General features: G+C 38.3%; 1 protein-coding gene across 2 annotated transcripts in view; it reads right to left on the minus strand.

The window, feature by feature from the left end:
* Positions 1 to 16,457, minus strand: part of TTC21B (tetratricopeptide repeat domain 21B) — an 82,904-nt gene that overhangs the window by 22,105 nt on the left and 44,342 nt on the right. For both annotated transcript variants that reach the window (XM_045033068.1, XM_045033067.1), the window contains 7 exons: positions 15,206 to 15,278; positions 13,985 to 14,095; positions 11,585 to 11,723; positions 9,658 to 9,764; positions 4,240 to 4,428; positions 1,538 to 1,648; positions 152 to 233 (listed from right to left, as the gene is read on the minus strand). In XM_045033068.1, the coding sequence (XP_044889003.1) occupies positions 152 to 233; positions 1,538 to 1,648; positions 4,240 to 4,428; positions 9,658 to 9,764; positions 11,585 to 11,723; positions 13,985 to 14,095; positions 15,206 to 15,278 (812 nt within the window). The remainder of the gene's footprint in view (positions 1 to 151; positions 234 to 1,537; positions 1,649 to 4,239; positions 4,429 to 9,657; positions 9,765 to 11,584; positions 11,724 to 13,984; positions 14,096 to 15,205; positions 15,279 to 16,457) is intronic.

Here is a 16,457-nt window from a genome sequence, read left to right on the forward strand (position 1 = left end):
ACATTTCATCTAGATATAATCATTTCTTAAGCTTCATAGAAAAAAATGCTTTAAATATTTGTGTCTATGATATCCATTAGAACTAGGGGATGGCTCGTGTTTGACATTCATGTATCAGAAAGAAACTGAAGTATCATTACTGAATACACACCTGGTTTGCGTTCTAAGAGCTGCTGGAAATGAAAAACAGCTTGTTCATAGTCCTGCTTCCTGAACATCAGGTCAGCCATCATCTACACGATCAAAACATTAAAAAAAAAAAAAAAGGGAGGGCGGGGGGCAGTTACGAGACATGGTATGGAATGGTTGTTTGATTAATCCTCAAATCTACTGATATGAAAATGTAAACGAGAGAATCAAAACAATGAAATCTAATTCTCTATAAAAGGGGTTCTGAAATTAAATATTTTTAAAATTATCTCATAGTATGCATAATAAGGAGAATTCATATTTGTTTGGGAAGATACTGAAATCTGTATTAACAATTTAAAGAGAACTAGTTTACCTCTGTTTGTACCATGAAATCCTGCCCCTGACACTATGGGTTCTTCTTTGTTAAATTATTAAACAAAAAAAGCCATATGTTAAGAGCAAGAAATAGGTCTTTTTCAATTATGTATTAACTACTACTTTTTTAAAAAAATGTAAAAGCACAAATTCTCATGCATGAATTGTGTTTTTATTAAAAATCCAGGGTGAGTGTATATAGAGAACACCACTCAAGCAGTTATTAGGACTGCGAGGAAAAAATATTATAATGCAGGCAAATAATGAAAAATAAGTCCAAATTATTCCAAATTTCATTTTCTTTTCACTAAGAGGTGGATAGAAAAGAACAGATTTATCAAGTGCTCTTCTGAATGTTATTTCCTTCTGGTTCTTCACACAGTACCAGAATAAAATCCAGCCATGATCATGACTTCCAAAGGGGGGGGGGGGTTAGTTATTCCAGTACAGTAAAATCTTTCAACTGCTTGATCCATAACTTAATAGTAGGTTCTAGTTTCCAGAGGAGGATGACCGTACCATAACCAGTGTAACCTAAAGCGGCTTGTTAAAAATCTGTCCACTTTAAGGTTAAAAGGAGCTTTCCCATCCAGATGCCAACCTAATAATACAGTTGAGTAGGTAAAGTACTCTGGGCTACATCTCTTGTAGGCAAGCGGTGCAGTGTTAAAGATGTGGTTTAAGAGAAGAGTTTTCTCATAACAAACTGTTTATTCTGTGGCATCTAGCCATATTCTAACCACTGTTTCTCTTACAATTCCCTCTCCACCTCTCATGTTTCTGTAACATGCGTTCTGTATCAAGATAGTAAGGCTATGTATACTAATAGTTACAAACGATGCTGGATGATGATCTGATGTAAATGAACATCTAAACAACGCTTAATGATAGGTTGTTGATCTTCGTTTACTAAATCTCCTCCAGACACTTTTTTTAAATACATATGGATATTCTCTATACATATATTAAATAGTTTTCTAGCATTGAAGTCCTCTTGATATAGCAAATCATATTAGTACAACTCACTAACCATTGTAGCTGCTTCATTATCTTGGTCATTCTTCAGTAACAATGCACACTGATGTTGGCAAGCATCAGTATCATCTTGTGCAAGGTACAAACGTGCAAGTTCCAACATTACCTGGAGATGAAAAAAATATAAAAGTATTCCTCTTTATGCAAGTAACAGAGAAAGGATGGGTTAGCGGTTAGTGTTTTAGCTTAGAATTCAGGAGACCTGGGTTCAATTCCCTGACTTCCTGCATGATCACAAGGGTGCTGTAGGGATAAACACACAAAAAACTATGAGGCACTCAGATACCGTAGTGATGGTGGCCATATTATACCTTAGATAGACAGACTTCTCTCTAAACAAAAATTAATGGAAAAAGTTAAGTCTTTTCAATCAACCGAAGGAGAGCGTCTCGTTAATATACTCTGATTATTATTAGAGTATAAGCAATTGAGTCAAACTATATTTTTATATACATTTTTATAGACTAGCACATTGGCACCCCAATCCTGATCTATTTCTGAAGATGCAACAGATATATAAATATTAACTAACCAAAGCTTACTTAGGGGGAGTTCATCATAGGGACTGAGGTTCAATCATAGGCAATTTTGGATAAAGCTATGAAAAATTCATCGGGGAAGAACCCCGAAGACCTAATCCTGTTCCCACTGAAGCCAAAGGGGGTTTTGCCAATTGACTTACATGGGCATATGATCAGGTTCCATTTGTGGCATTCTTGATGCTGGGAAATTCAATCAGGGTTGTGTGTGAGAAAATAGCTGCATCAGACATTTGGCTGTTACTCCCACTATATGCAGCTGCTTAAGTTCAAAGGTTTAAAAAAGAAGGTAATCATGACCCCAGTTAAGTTCTACTTGGCCCTTTGATCTCACTTTTGAAGGCAATGAATTGTATCTTGAACTTGTTGAATCAGAACTGTCTTTGCAACATATTTTCTTTATTAATATGGTGACCAGATGTCCCAATTTTATAGGGACAGTCCCGATTTTTGGGCCTTTTTCTTATATAGGCTCCTATTACCCCCCCAACACCTATCCAGATTTTTCACATTTGCTGTCTGGTCACCCTATTTATTAATAATTACTTGAACAGTATGTAAATGCTTATTTTTTATGTCTACTAAATTACTCTACTATGACTACCTAGGGAGATAGGATACTATAGTTCTCATTTTATTAGGAAAGTGAGACGGGGCATGCCAAAGGCCACAGAGTGAGTCAGGAGAACTCAGGAATGTGGCTCCTATTGCTGTACTAAAAAACAGATGCAACAGCCTGTCACAAGCATATCTCAGCTGTATTTATGATTACCCAGTATTGAGACTCATCCCAGTTATCTTCTCCTCTGCATTAAATTATTGCAATTCCTGCCTTGCAATCTGTTTTCTTGGCAGAACAGAAAAGTCTCAAGTTATCCAAAATTCAGCTATAGAGAAACAAGAAAACACAAGCAAATTTCCCTAGTCTTGATCTCTGTATTGGCTATTTAAAGGGGGGAAAAAGTAACTTAAAACCTTGCCTATTGCCTTAAATGGGAAAAAACAAAACAAAACAAAAACAAAAACAAAAAACCAAAACCTTTCCAAATGCACAGTCCTCCTGGAGTATCTGGGTAATGTCTAGATATGCCACTCACATTCCAGCTACTGTACTACAACAAGCTTCAATCAAATACTGGGCCATAATGTATGTTACCACATCTTTGAAACAAGTTGCCTCTGAATACAAGAAACCAATTTTTTGTTTTGTTTTACATTTTGTCTAAAGGCTCATTTTTCCACTAGCTTTTCTCTTTTTGCACTTCTTCATTATTATGTGAAAAAGGTGATCTCAAGTTTGTAGGAAAAAGGGATTTTTTCCTGCTTGATTCTTCCTTACATATATCAAGCCATCCCTACTTTTGCTGGAAGCCCCTCTGGAAAATAGGATAGTTATCACAAGAAACTGAAATACAAGCTGTAGCTTTCTCAGCACTCAACTGAGTGGAAAAGGGAAGTTGAGTCACAGTGTTTTTGTTAAAACCTTTAACTCCAATAAAACAGTGTTCTAATCAATCTGGCTAATCATCTTCTCTCTGTCTCAAAATAGGTATTAAAAAAACCACAGTTAATGTTTCCATCCTCTTATGATATTACTATCCCAGTAATATCCAGTCAGCTAGGAAAAACAGGAAGGTAAAGACTTGATATTTCAAAGGGCTTATAGTCACTGCAACAGTTAGTGTGATTTACTCCGCTTGAGCTAGCCTAGTTCAAGTTGGAGGGGTCACATTGTGGAACAATACTTGAACTACACAGAGTGACTGGATTAGCAACTGAGGAGCTGTGAAAACTCAAGCTGTAGCCTATGCCTGCATTCCCAATTGCATTATTAGCTCAAGCCTCAGCAGCACTTAAAATTCAACCCATACCTCCTGACAGGTCAACGAGGTCACGCTGATAGCACCACTTAACTTGAGCTATAGATTTGTGAGAGTGGATGGGAGTTGGGTTAAGGGCAACACTATTTACCACTGCAGTGAAGACACGCCCTAAGACAGAAATAAGTAGAAGAAGAACTCAGACTGTCTCTACATCTTAAAGCAACAGCAAAGGCATATTTTATTTTAAACTTTGTAGTTCAGCAGTAAAAGTTGTTAGATGACAAGACTTTCAATAAAAGGTGACATAAAATAGTTATTTTTGAGGCAGAACTGACCTTGTTATCTGTTTCACAATGAATTAGAGCTTCTTTGTAAAATTTAATTGCTTTCTCATAGTTTCGCTGGGCTGTACAATGTTTTGCAATCTCCGCACAAATCTCAGCTACTAACTGTTTCTGTGCAGGAACTGCATCCAGCTGCTCTATTTGAACCCGTTTGAGTACTCTGGCTTGCAATTCCCGAGCCTAGGGGGGAAAAAAGGATGAGGGTAGCAGAAAGTTAACGTGATAATAACAATCATTGTTAATATAATTTGACAAAAAATGCACAAGTTGTGAATGCAGAGGCTGCATTCACAAGTTTGTTACCAGCTCTCCCTTAGTTGGAAAAAAATGCTTCAAAGGAAAATTCTTCTCCCCAAACTCATAATGCACTCAATCACAGGTTGGTATTTTACTTCTTGTTTTTGTTTTTCTTAAAACACACAAGCTTTTTAACATTTATTATTCCAAAGAGATGGAGATATCCTATATCCTTGTTCAATACAGACCCTCTGTCCATTTAAACAGGGCTCCATTAAGAAGAAAATATTTTTATTTTGTGTGCCAGCACCATCATTTGCCACCTATATGCCAAGAAAGTAGATGTAATCTACACAATATAATTGTGTTGGTTTCTTGAAAAGTAGGTTTTCCACCAGGGTGGAGTGGAGGAAATTAGAAAGAGAACTGGGCAATATTTCTAGATTTTTTTTGGGGGGGGGGATGATGGCACACTATAGGTACATCTATACTGCATGCTTCTTTCGGGAGTGTGTAGAGAACATACGTGGGTAGCCCACCCCCATCATGGGCATAAACAGCAGTGTAGATGGTAAGGAACGACTTAGGCAAGTAAAGACACACCAGAAGGGTGTGGGTATGTATTCGATTACATACCCTGCATGGCTTTCTACTCACCCAAGCCATGCCTCCTCACCTACACTGCTATTTTTTAACAATGTAGTGTCCCGCTATCTCTCCTCTGTTGCAGGGAAAGACTGGCAGCAAGGAAAAGCTCTGCCAGCTTCTCACTGATGGAGCCCTTCCCCGGCTGTGGGAAAGACACTGGCAGCAGGAAACTGGTAGAGCTTTTGCTCATCATAGTGAAAGATTCCAACAACGAAGAGCTGCTGAATCACTAGCATCTCCCTTCCCCACCCCTGCATAGGCTCTGGCAGAGCCTTTCACTGACATAAGTAGTTACACACAGCAGTGCAGATGTGCTTTTCACCATGGCATGTAGCTCCACATATACTACACACTGCCACCAAGTGTTGTGTAGTATAGACATAGCCTAACAGTGAAAGTGATTTTTGTATTAAATGACAAAATCTGCAATTTTAGTAATATTAAAAGTTTCATCCAATTTCACTAATCTGCAACATTTTCCTTACATTTTACACATTTTTACCTAAGATATGACCACTTGTAAAAATAAAAACAAGTAACACTCAGAACATTTCATAATTTTTTCAAGCCATCATATGATCATAGTTAGCTCAAAATTATAGTTATATAAACTTAAAGTAAAAAAGATTCCTGTAGCTAGCTAATCAGCAGTAATCTTCTAAATCACCCCGTCTTCCTCAGTTCATTCAGTAATTTCCCAATCCACCACTGTGACAGGAGCTGTGATGGCAAAAAGTATTGACACAAGACATCACTGAATGATTCTGACAAGAGCAGCTGTCTACTTAAAGCAGCAGCTTTCTGTTTACAAACAAGTACTTTGGTAATCAACAGTGGGAAAGAAAATTGATTTTTTTGTACTTAAACACAATATTCATCTTTTTTCCCCTACAACCACTATCGGGACTCCCCCCTGCTCAAAGTTCTGCCTATGAAGGCTGTTGATTACATGTGAAAAAAACATTCAGCTCAAGCATCATATCAAGTCTTTTTTTTAAAGCTGCCTTCTCTTGTTTGGAAACAAGCTTTGTTTTCACTAAGTACTGACAAAACCTGACTACTGGTAAGGCAGAGATGAGCAAGACTTCTAGGTCCAAAAACCAAATTATCACACTTATTTCACCTGCTAAAAGAAAATTTGAATTTTATGTTTTTGCTGTTTTCTTTTCTATGAGGCTCAATTCTGGTGGAAATTCAAAAGTGGAACTCCTATATAGCAGACCTCACAACTTATCTAGGATTTCCTCATATTACATCACACTCAGCCCTGGGAGCAATAAAATTATGAATGTAACAAATGAAACAACAAAAAAAATTCCTCAATTATATACATTTGCATAGATTTTTTTAGTATCAGCCCAATATATCTATTGACTAATTAATATCAATTGGACCCCAATCATTGTGTAAAGAAAGTGTTGGGGCACACAAGGAGCGCACCAGCCATTTGATCTTTAAAAGCCCATTAGGAAAGAGCTGCTTCCTTGCTGGTTCTGAACATTCTTCCCCCTCTCCCATGCTTGCTTAAGGGCTGTCACAAGCCACTGGGGAGAAAGAAGCAGTTATGTTACTCTGCTTCTTCCTCCTGCCCTACTAATGGTGGTTTAGGTAAAAAAAACAAAAAAAAAACAAAAAAGCAGCTTAAAGCCACCTTCTCTGCCAGTCCCCAGGTACACTTCCTCCCCCCTACAGCCACTTCCAGCAAAAGAAAGAAACTACAAATAGTATGTGTAGGGGATGGGGAGCAAAGAAATCCAGAAAAAAAGAGCTGTGAGGGCCAATCCTGGGTCCCCTTCTGAAAGGGGAAGGGAGAGAGAGAGAGAGAATGAGTGGCAGGTGGTGACAATGTATAGTTGGGACTAGCAAATTAATGCATGGGCATTTTAGTAACAGACAAAGCTCAGTGGTTTGAGCATTGGCCTGCTAAACCCAGGATTGTGAGTTCAATCCTTGACGGGGCTGTTTAGGGAACTGGGGTAAAAATCTGGGGATTGGTCCTGCTTTGAGCAGGGGGTTGGACTAGAGGACCTCATAAGAACATAAGAAAGGCCGTACCGGGTCAGACCAAAGGTCCATCTAGCCCAGTATCTGTCTACCGCCAGTGGCCAATGCCAGGTGCCCCTGAGGGAGTGAACCTACCAGGCAATGATCAAGTGATCTCTCTCCTGCCATCCATCTCCATCCTCTGACAAACAGAGGCTAGGGACACCATTCTTACCCATCCTGGCTAATAGCCATTTATGGACTTAGCCACCATGAATTTATCCAGTCCCCTTTTAAACATTGTTATAGTCCTAGCCTTCACCACCTCCTCAGGTAAGGAGTTCCACAAGTTGACTGTGCGCTGCGTGAAGAACTTCCTTTTATTTGTTTTAAACCTGCTGCCTATTAATTTCATTTGGTGACCCCTAGTTCTTATATTATGGGAATAAGTAAATAACTTTTCCTTATCCACTTTCTCAACATCACTCATGATTTTATATACCTCTATCATGTCCCCCCTTAGTCTTCTCTTTTCCAAACTGAAGAGTCCTAGCCTCTTTAATCTTTCCTCATATGGGACCCTCTCTAAACCCCTAATCATTTTAGTTGCTCTTTTCTGAACCTTTTCTAGTGCTAGAATATCTTTTTTGAGGTGAGGAGACCACATCTGTACACAGTATTCGAGATGTGGGCGTACCATGGATTTATATAAGGGCAATAATATATTCTCAGTCTTATTCTCTATCCCCTTTTTAATGATTCCTAACATCCTGTTTGCTTCTTTGACCGCCTCTGCACACTGCGTGGACATCTTCAGAGAACTATCCACGATAACTCCAAGATCTTTTTCCTGACTCGTTGTAGCTAAATTAGCCCCCATCATGTTGTATGTATAGTTGGGGTTATTTTTTCCAATGTGCATTACTTTACATTTATCCACATTAAATTTCATTTGCCATTTTGTTGCCCAATCACTTAGTTTTGTGAGATCTTTTTGAAGTTCTTCACAATCTGCTTTGGTCTTAACTATCTTGAGTAGTTAAGGGACCTCCTGAGGTCCCTTCCAACCCTGATATTCTATGAAAGTGGCAGGCGTAGGCAGACAGCAGTGGGAGAAAGGAGAGCTTGAGGGGAATGGAAGCAAGCAGACACAGTCAGTGGCAAAAGAGAATGAGACACTGAGGATATGTTAGAAGAGGGAGAGCAAAGAGGGAGGCTGTGAAGAGAGTAGTTATTAAAAGAAAGGAGACACGCTAAAAGAATATGAAGGAGCCAGAGGGAGAGACAACACAAGGAAATAAAGGGGGAAATGGAGAAATCAGTTGGCAGGGAAACAGTTACTGAGAGTTGAGGGGAGAAGATACTGAACTCTAAAAAGAAAAAAGCTGAAGGAAGAGAATGAGACAAGGAAGGATCAAAAATAAGAGATGGGAGTAGGTTCGATGCATTTCTTATTGAGATACGAAATACCAAAATGTTACAATAGATTAAAATATAATGTTTGGGTTTTTTATGCAAACATCCTTTGGGCAATACGCCTAGTTTAATTTTTCAGACTGCTCAGAAGATATTGCCCAGGCTCCCTGCATCTGCAGTTCAGCCCTAGGTTTTTGTGCATGTGGTGGAGGAAATCATTGGAGCCCAAACACACTGAAATTAGGTCTTTCAACAAATGAGTGGAAAGGTGGTTCTTTGGTCAGATCAACTTTCAGGTTGTGGAGAGGTGGCTGCATCTTTTCCAAAGCTCCGGACTGTGTCTCTAGCTGCCACCATTTTGCTCCTCTTTCTCTAGCCATTACAGCTCTCCCCTCAAGCCCCATTCTAGGTCTTAACTTTAGACTCCCCAGTTCGCCAGTCCTTATCCTTAATGCTGCCCTTGGATGGCAACCGAAATTCAACTACTCTATGCATAGAAAGGCTACAGCAGGGGTTCTCAAACTGGGGGTCAGGACTGCTCAGGGGGTCCCAAGGTTATTCCATGGGGGATCACAAGCTGTCAGCCTTCACCTCAAACCCCACTTTGCCTCCAGCATTTATAATGGTGTTAAATATATAAAAAAGTGTTTTTAATGTATAAGGGGGCTTGCTATGTGAAAGGGTCACCAGTAAAAAAGTTTGAGACCCCCCTGGGCTACAGGCATAGCTCCCACAAACTCCCCATATTGCTCAGCAGCATGCTTTGGACCTGAACTAAGGCAGCCACTGCTAGCTCTGACTCCATGCCCAGTCTTCAGCCACTCTGCTAAAACTATGGTGGCTTTTACATGAACATGTGGCTGGGACTTGGACTTCAGACCTTTAATTCACAGGTCCCCTAAGAGCTAGCAACAGTAACACTTTCAGTCAATATCAAACCACTAACCTAGAGGTAAAAAGGTCTGTATCCTATTACCAATCCTCCTAGCAATTCACTCTCTAGTTAATTTTTATTTCTTTTTCTACTTTAGCCACTTTGCTATCCAATTTATTTCTGGAGAATGCTAGAAGTCCTTCTCCTCCCCACAAAATCTTAAAAGTTTAACATACTTATTTTTTCTTTACCTGCTGTAAAGAAACAATAGCTTCATCTGTCTTCTCCATTTTGCTATAAATTTTTGCTAGAAGAACTTGGTAACGTCCATCTTCCATTAGAGAGGACAACTCATTCACTGTTAAAATATTAAAATATGAGACAAAAAGTTAAAGTAGGAATTGCCTCCTTTGGACAGTTCAATGACACCTTGTGGCTGAGTCATAACTGAAAGATGAAGTTGTGCATGCACACCTTCAGGGTTAAGGAAAAAATTGGACTGGAGATCTGCATAAGATTCAGTCAAAAGGAGTTGCGTGTTTAGTTCAGCTCACGTTAGTTTCAAATGCATGAGACGGAAAAAAGGCTTTCCAATATGTCTTGAATAAGCTACACAAATTAAGGTTCTAATCCTGATCCCATTAAATCAATAGGAAATGTTCTATTTCAGTGGGAGCAGGACTGGGTTGTACGGTGCTTTCACTTAACTATTGCTAAACTCTGAAGAACCACCTTGTTTTGGATGGATTTTTGATAGAAAGGAGACAGTACTGAAAGCACAGCTTTGGTTATTTTATCTAAATGTTTCAAGGGCTACTGAAAAAGCTGCAAGCTACTTTTATTTAGTGGTTGTGAAAGAAACTATGGAAGAAACAACTTTGAGGAGTATAAGCACTTCCATCATATACTATAATCTTCATCTGCTTCCCAACTGACACAGCATGGCTGCTTTACAGTTTGGTATATCTAGGGCCTATTTATATCTCTACTTTACCAAAGAGATCTTATTACTTCCAAATAAAAACATACAGTTCTGTATTAAATACACAGGTGCCTAAAACTAAAGTGTATTTTCTAAAACATAGTACAATGAGCAGCACTCTATAAGCAGGCTATCTCTAAGGAGCTGTGTGTGTAAATAAGCTAGGTTAGATGGCTTAGTATGTTTTCTGTCTCTATTTCCCATCTAGTGCACAATTACTCTCCACCATACATTTTCTAGTGTTCTGTAGATTATTACAAAATATTTCATTTTTATTTTGGCTAAGGAAATACTACATTTTATAAAAATGCTATATAACTGTTTCACGTCACCCAGTGGAACAATAATTTGTCAGGTAAGGAAAAAAATTCTTAAAGAGGATCTACAAAGGAAATAATTTTGGCTTGTGCACTTTTTTGTTTCCTTGTGGTGTATAGAAAATATGAAAGGTGATGGTGCGGTAGTTTGTTTTTCCTGTTACAGGAAAAAAAAATCACAATTTGTATAAAATATGACTCTTGGATTAGCCAGAGCCAGATGGCCTTGGCTAACTCAATCAGATTCCAAACAAATAGATTAACTGTACATGTGAAGTCTTTTCCAGCTTGTTTTCTGCATTTAACATTCAGATCCTGTTTAGGCTGGCAGACTAGCGAATTGAAGCAATAGTGACATCACAAAGGCCAAGAGTATGAATGTTGAGCTAATAAGGGATTTTTAGTCAGCCTTTAAAATTCCATTTTTGTTATTTAATTTCAATGAACAATTAATATTTTGAATAAAGGAAGCCCGTGTTAAAGATTCAAACACCTTCACCCCTCAAACTAAGCTGTGATGAGCACAAAACAAACATATCTTATACCTCCTAGTGTTCTTCTAACAAAACCAGGATGACCAGATTTCACTTTTTAAAAGTTATTTCTAAGATAGATAACAGACTTTTCAGAAAGCTTTTACACATGATAAAGCAGTAAGGAAGTTTGAACTCCCTATTTTAAAAATCCTTTGCTGGTCACCTTTAAATGGAGTTAAATTTAATTTACATGCAATTCTCATAGTACAGTGCCAACACTAGTTTGAAAGTTCATAAGATAAAATGTCTACACTATACCCATTTATTCCTAAAAATCACACAGAACCCCCCATTTCGCCCCCAATATTTCTCTTTTGTTGTAAATAAAATGACTATTTCATACCAGGCTCATGGTCTAAAGCTTGTTGAAGTACTTTTTCCGCCTTTTCATACTGCCTCAGTTTCAGCAGGAGTTCAGCCAGATCATGGAAAAGGATATTTTGTTGACCATTTTTCAGTGCAGCTTCATAATAACTTATTGCCTGAAACCAATAATTTTTAATACATTTATGGAAATCAGATTTCTAAAATAAATCGTAAAAATAATACCTCGCACTTAGATAATTAATGAAATGTTGCTTAATGATGCAACTACCTGCTCTACTTTCACCCCAATTATAAACTGAAAAGTCCTGTAAAAACATTAACAAGTTGGTACCAGCAGATATTTATTTCAATCTAGAATTATATACAAAAACTATATTAAAAGAAACTTTAGGTTGCAAAGTGAACGACTCAGAAGTTAACAAGTGTCAAAATGTAAGGTTGCCTGTGCAATCTTAGTTTTCCAAACCGTTATAGTTACAGTATTTGAAAAATTAAAATATAAGCATTAATATTTTCTGTTACAGAAAACTTATTTTCAAATGTATGACTTTATATGTTACACGAAAAAAGACGAATTAAAACTGGAATTAAGTACATTGATGTTTAATTTTCAAAATCTATTTTCAAGGTTTTTGTTTTTGGTTTTTTTTTTTTTTAAAAAAGAACATTACAACACATGTAAAGTATGTCAAAAACATTAAGCTGTCTACCTCTTTCAGCTTAAATATCGGCAGCACTGTAGACCACCTGCCTCAAAAAAAGCAAAGGGATTAAAATAGGCTTTCACTGATCTCCCAGCCAAGCCTAGGCACTGCTCTCCTTTGGGTTATTCAGCAAGAAATGTTAAAGACTGAAAATCTCTGGATACATTGGGGTGAGAGGAAACTGAACATGACTGTACCAGAGGAGGGACAGCATGCCAAAAATCACTATAAGGTCAACATTAACGAAACTAAATGAAAGTTCAAAGTGTTTCAAAAACGTAGAATATAATCAAGGATTATAGATCTAGGAGCCCTCAACGGCTGTGCACATAGATAATTTTTTCCACTTTTCCATGAGGACAGTTCTATGCTATGCAGTGGGATTTCTTGTATTTGTAGTAAACAGTCAGTTGCACTCAACTAGCCAACATCCAGTCAGTTAGAGAGACCAGGTGGGGAGGGAATATCTTAATGAAGCAGCTTCTGTTGGTGAAAGACAAGCTTTTGAGAATACACAGCAACACTTATGACAACACTGCAAACATCCAGACCGTCAGGTGTAGCAATTTTGGGTCTGAGTCAAATATCTGATCTTGGTTCCGAGATATAGTGTCTAGACAGATGAAAAGCACTATTGGAGGCTGAACAGACATTCTGAGGATATCAACCAGAATTGTCTTGGCCAATGTCAAACTATCAACAGTGGCATGATTGCATCCTGTCTGATCACCCTTAGTATCAGAAAGATCAGGGGAAATTTATACATGAAATCTTGATCCCATACTATGAGAAAGGACTCTTGAAAGGATCCCACGCTCATGCCTCCTAGGAGCAAAAGACAGGACACTTCATGTTCTCTTTGCCAGCAAAGTCCATAATGGGATTTCCCCAGCATTGAAATACTGGGGTGATGAAGCACTTCAGAGACCATTTGTGGTTGGTGACATTCAGCAGTCCTAAACAGACTAACTGCTGACTCCTGGACGATACGAACTATGCATTCACACCTAAAGTGGAATCCACATTGACACACTTCAAGAACTGCAAAGAATGTATGTCAAAGTAATTTGTGCTGATATACAATACTGTTGGATTACAGTAAAAAAAAGTAAGAAGAATCCAAAGAATATTTTGAGAGATATTTATTCCACATTCTTCGCATGGACCGTCCTTGTATACAAGATGGCAAATTCAACTAACTGAATCTTGTAATTCTGAAACATGCTATACTAATAATAAAACATATAAAACTTTTATTAACGCATTATGATGCAGTTGCTTATTTTCAACCAGAAGTCCTAATCCTTCAACTGTGACATCATTATTTGGCTCCAATGAGGATATCACAGACAGAGCTTCATAACTTCAGGAAGGAAATAATCAGTCTGGAACAGATGAATTCCTTAGCAACAAAGACCTTATTTTTATGTAGGTGTCTTCAGCAGTGAAAAATAAGGGAAGAAAAATATTAATTATTTTTAAGTAGAATGTTTTTTAAGTTTTCCATGAGACATTAGCAGGTCTGTTTGGCCCTGATTAAGAGAAAAATCAACATTCAACACTCCAGGCATTTTGAGGAGTATGAAAAACCACTTTTTTGGAACTTTCATAGTAAAATGCTTCTATCTGCATGAGTACTAGAAAAACAAGTTAACATTGAAGGAGACAGTAATCCATTTATACAGCACGTCTATGAACTATTCATAACATACCTTTGAATAGTTATGAGTTTTGATTAGGGCTTTTCCAATTTTACTTGCTAAAGCTCCATCTCTTGGGTTTTTCTTTAAAGCCTGCTCGTAGACTTCTATGGCTTCTTCAGGCTAGAACAGTAATGAACAAAAACAGATAGTAAATTCACAAAACTATACTAAAAGGCCTATAACGATCTAACGTTCTCAGCAATCTGTTAATGCCACAAAGCAAGCTTCAATACTAATTTTTTCACAAATTATGGGATTTCTCAGGGTGGTCTCTACCAGACTGTCTTAAGATGACAGCAGACTCAATAACATACTGATTTACACATTTTTGTGCTGAATTCCCATTAACTGGGCTGTGAGAACTCAGCACAGAAACAAAAAGTTTTAAATTAACCTTTAATCTTTTCTCTGTCCTCTGAAATTCTCTTGGTGTTTCCTGGTTCACTGAAGTTATGAAAAAGCACATGCAAAAACTTATTGCTGTACTCAATGTCTTTCCCTTCCATTCAGCCTTGTCAGTCAGAAAGCTCAGCATAAATCCAAGTTAAACTCAAATTCCATTTCTGCTTTGGAGTTCACTTTTTAAAAGGATAAATGATCCAAACAAACTGAAGACAAATGCTTATGCCCTAGGGTAGGGTTCATCACCTACTCTTTGTACCGCAGTGACCTATACTTTCAAGTTTTTCTGTCCCAGAGACGTTGACCCAACCTACTGCTTGAAGATTTAAAATCAATTGCAAGCACTCCACATGCTGACTGCCTTTCTAAGCAATGAATGGGTCTCTTGTGGCATCCTGGCCTTTCTGGAATTTACACCTTTCCTTCAAGCTTGAATGAACTGTTCCAACCTTGTCCAACTTCATTTCTGAAGTGAATTTACTTTAACTTTCAACTCACAGATCTCTAATCAATATTTGACTTACAAACACTTGATTATTCACTGAGGTTGCAATTCTCTTCCCTGACCATCCCAAATTTGATGGTCATCCCTGAGGTGCCTTCTATTTTGAGTATATTATTTAGTCTCTAAATGTTGAAGTTAAATTAAAAGGAATATAGTATTTATATATTTTAAGCCAGTAAACAGACCTTAAATTTTCCTTAGCACACATTTTGCTTCCTGATCACCTATTAACAGAACCAGAAAGCGAGACTGTATCAAACTTGCTAATGACAGACAATTACTCGACTATCCTGCTCATCTTTTATCATGATGCAGATGCTCACCTCTTGAATATTCATGTATGCATCACCAAGGAGAAGAAAAGTATGTGAGCTTGGCAGTTTGTCCACCAGATCTCTAAAAACAAAAATAATCTAGTTTAAGTTAATATTGGTACTTTGAAAAATATGTAAACAGTGGTTACTTACCCTACAGTAATCATAGTTTTATGAAATATTGTATTCAGTGAGGATCCCACTGTAGATATGCATGTGCCTCATGTGCGTGACATGAGGATCTACTGAACAGCATCGAGGCCATGTCTGCAACCTGTGACTCCCATGCAAGGGCATAAGGGTGGGGGGGGTGCCACAACCCTCCCCCAATTCCCCCGTAATTGGAAGCCCAAGGACTCTGAAAGCATAGATGGAGGCTAGGACATGGGATTCACACTAACTACATCACCTTGAAGAACAGTTCTGTAGTGTACGTTACCATTCTTTCTTCAAGTATGTGTCAGTGCGAATCCTACTGCAGAGGGCTTTGTCTATACTACCACTTTTGTCGGTCAAACTTTTGTCGGTCAGGGGTGTGAAAAAAACAAGTTTCACTGGCAAAGTGCTGGTGCGGACAGCACTATGTCAACCTGAGAGGCTTTCCAGCCGACCTAACGCTGCTCATTGGGGGTGATTTAATTATGCTGGCAGGAGAGTTCTCTCCTGCCAGCAAAGATGGCTACATGGGAGACCTTACAGCGGCACAGCTGTGCTGCTGCTAAGTCCATAGTGTAGACCTAGCCTAGGTGACTAGCAATCACTATCCTCTTCAGGATGGGGGCATGACCAACATCAGTCCAAGAGAGATTGGAGTAGTGCTCTCCCAATTTGGCATCTGATCTAGCAGTTCTGTGCATAATGCTAAAACATGAGCAGATTGCGACATGTAGCAGTCTTGCAGATAGTGACACATTTCTGAAACAGACTGAGGTTGTCACTTGGTCTCTACTGGTGTGATGGGTACATCAGCCAGGTGGTAGCAGAGCGAGATACAAGGTGTTTCTTATTTTGACAGTCTTTGTGCTAAAAATAGCCTGCCCTTTTGAGTGGCTGGCTATAGCCACATGTAGACACACGGACAATCTGAAATATCTGGTAATGTCAATGTAAATATAAGAGCTCTGGTTATGTCCAGAATGTGCAGTTTCTTCTCCCCTTGTGTGGAATGTGGTTTTGGAAGGACCACAGGTAAGCTGACGGACAGGTTTAAATACAATTCAGAAATGATCTTGGGGATGAATTTTGTATGAGATATTAATTC

This window comes from Mauremys mutica, chromosome 10, assembly GCF_020497125.1.
Source record: "Mauremys mutica isolate MM-2020 ecotype Southern chromosome 10, ASM2049712v1, whole genome shotgun sequence".
Taxonomy (NCBI): Eukaryota; Metazoa; Chordata; order Testudines; family Geoemydidae; genus Mauremys; species Mauremys mutica.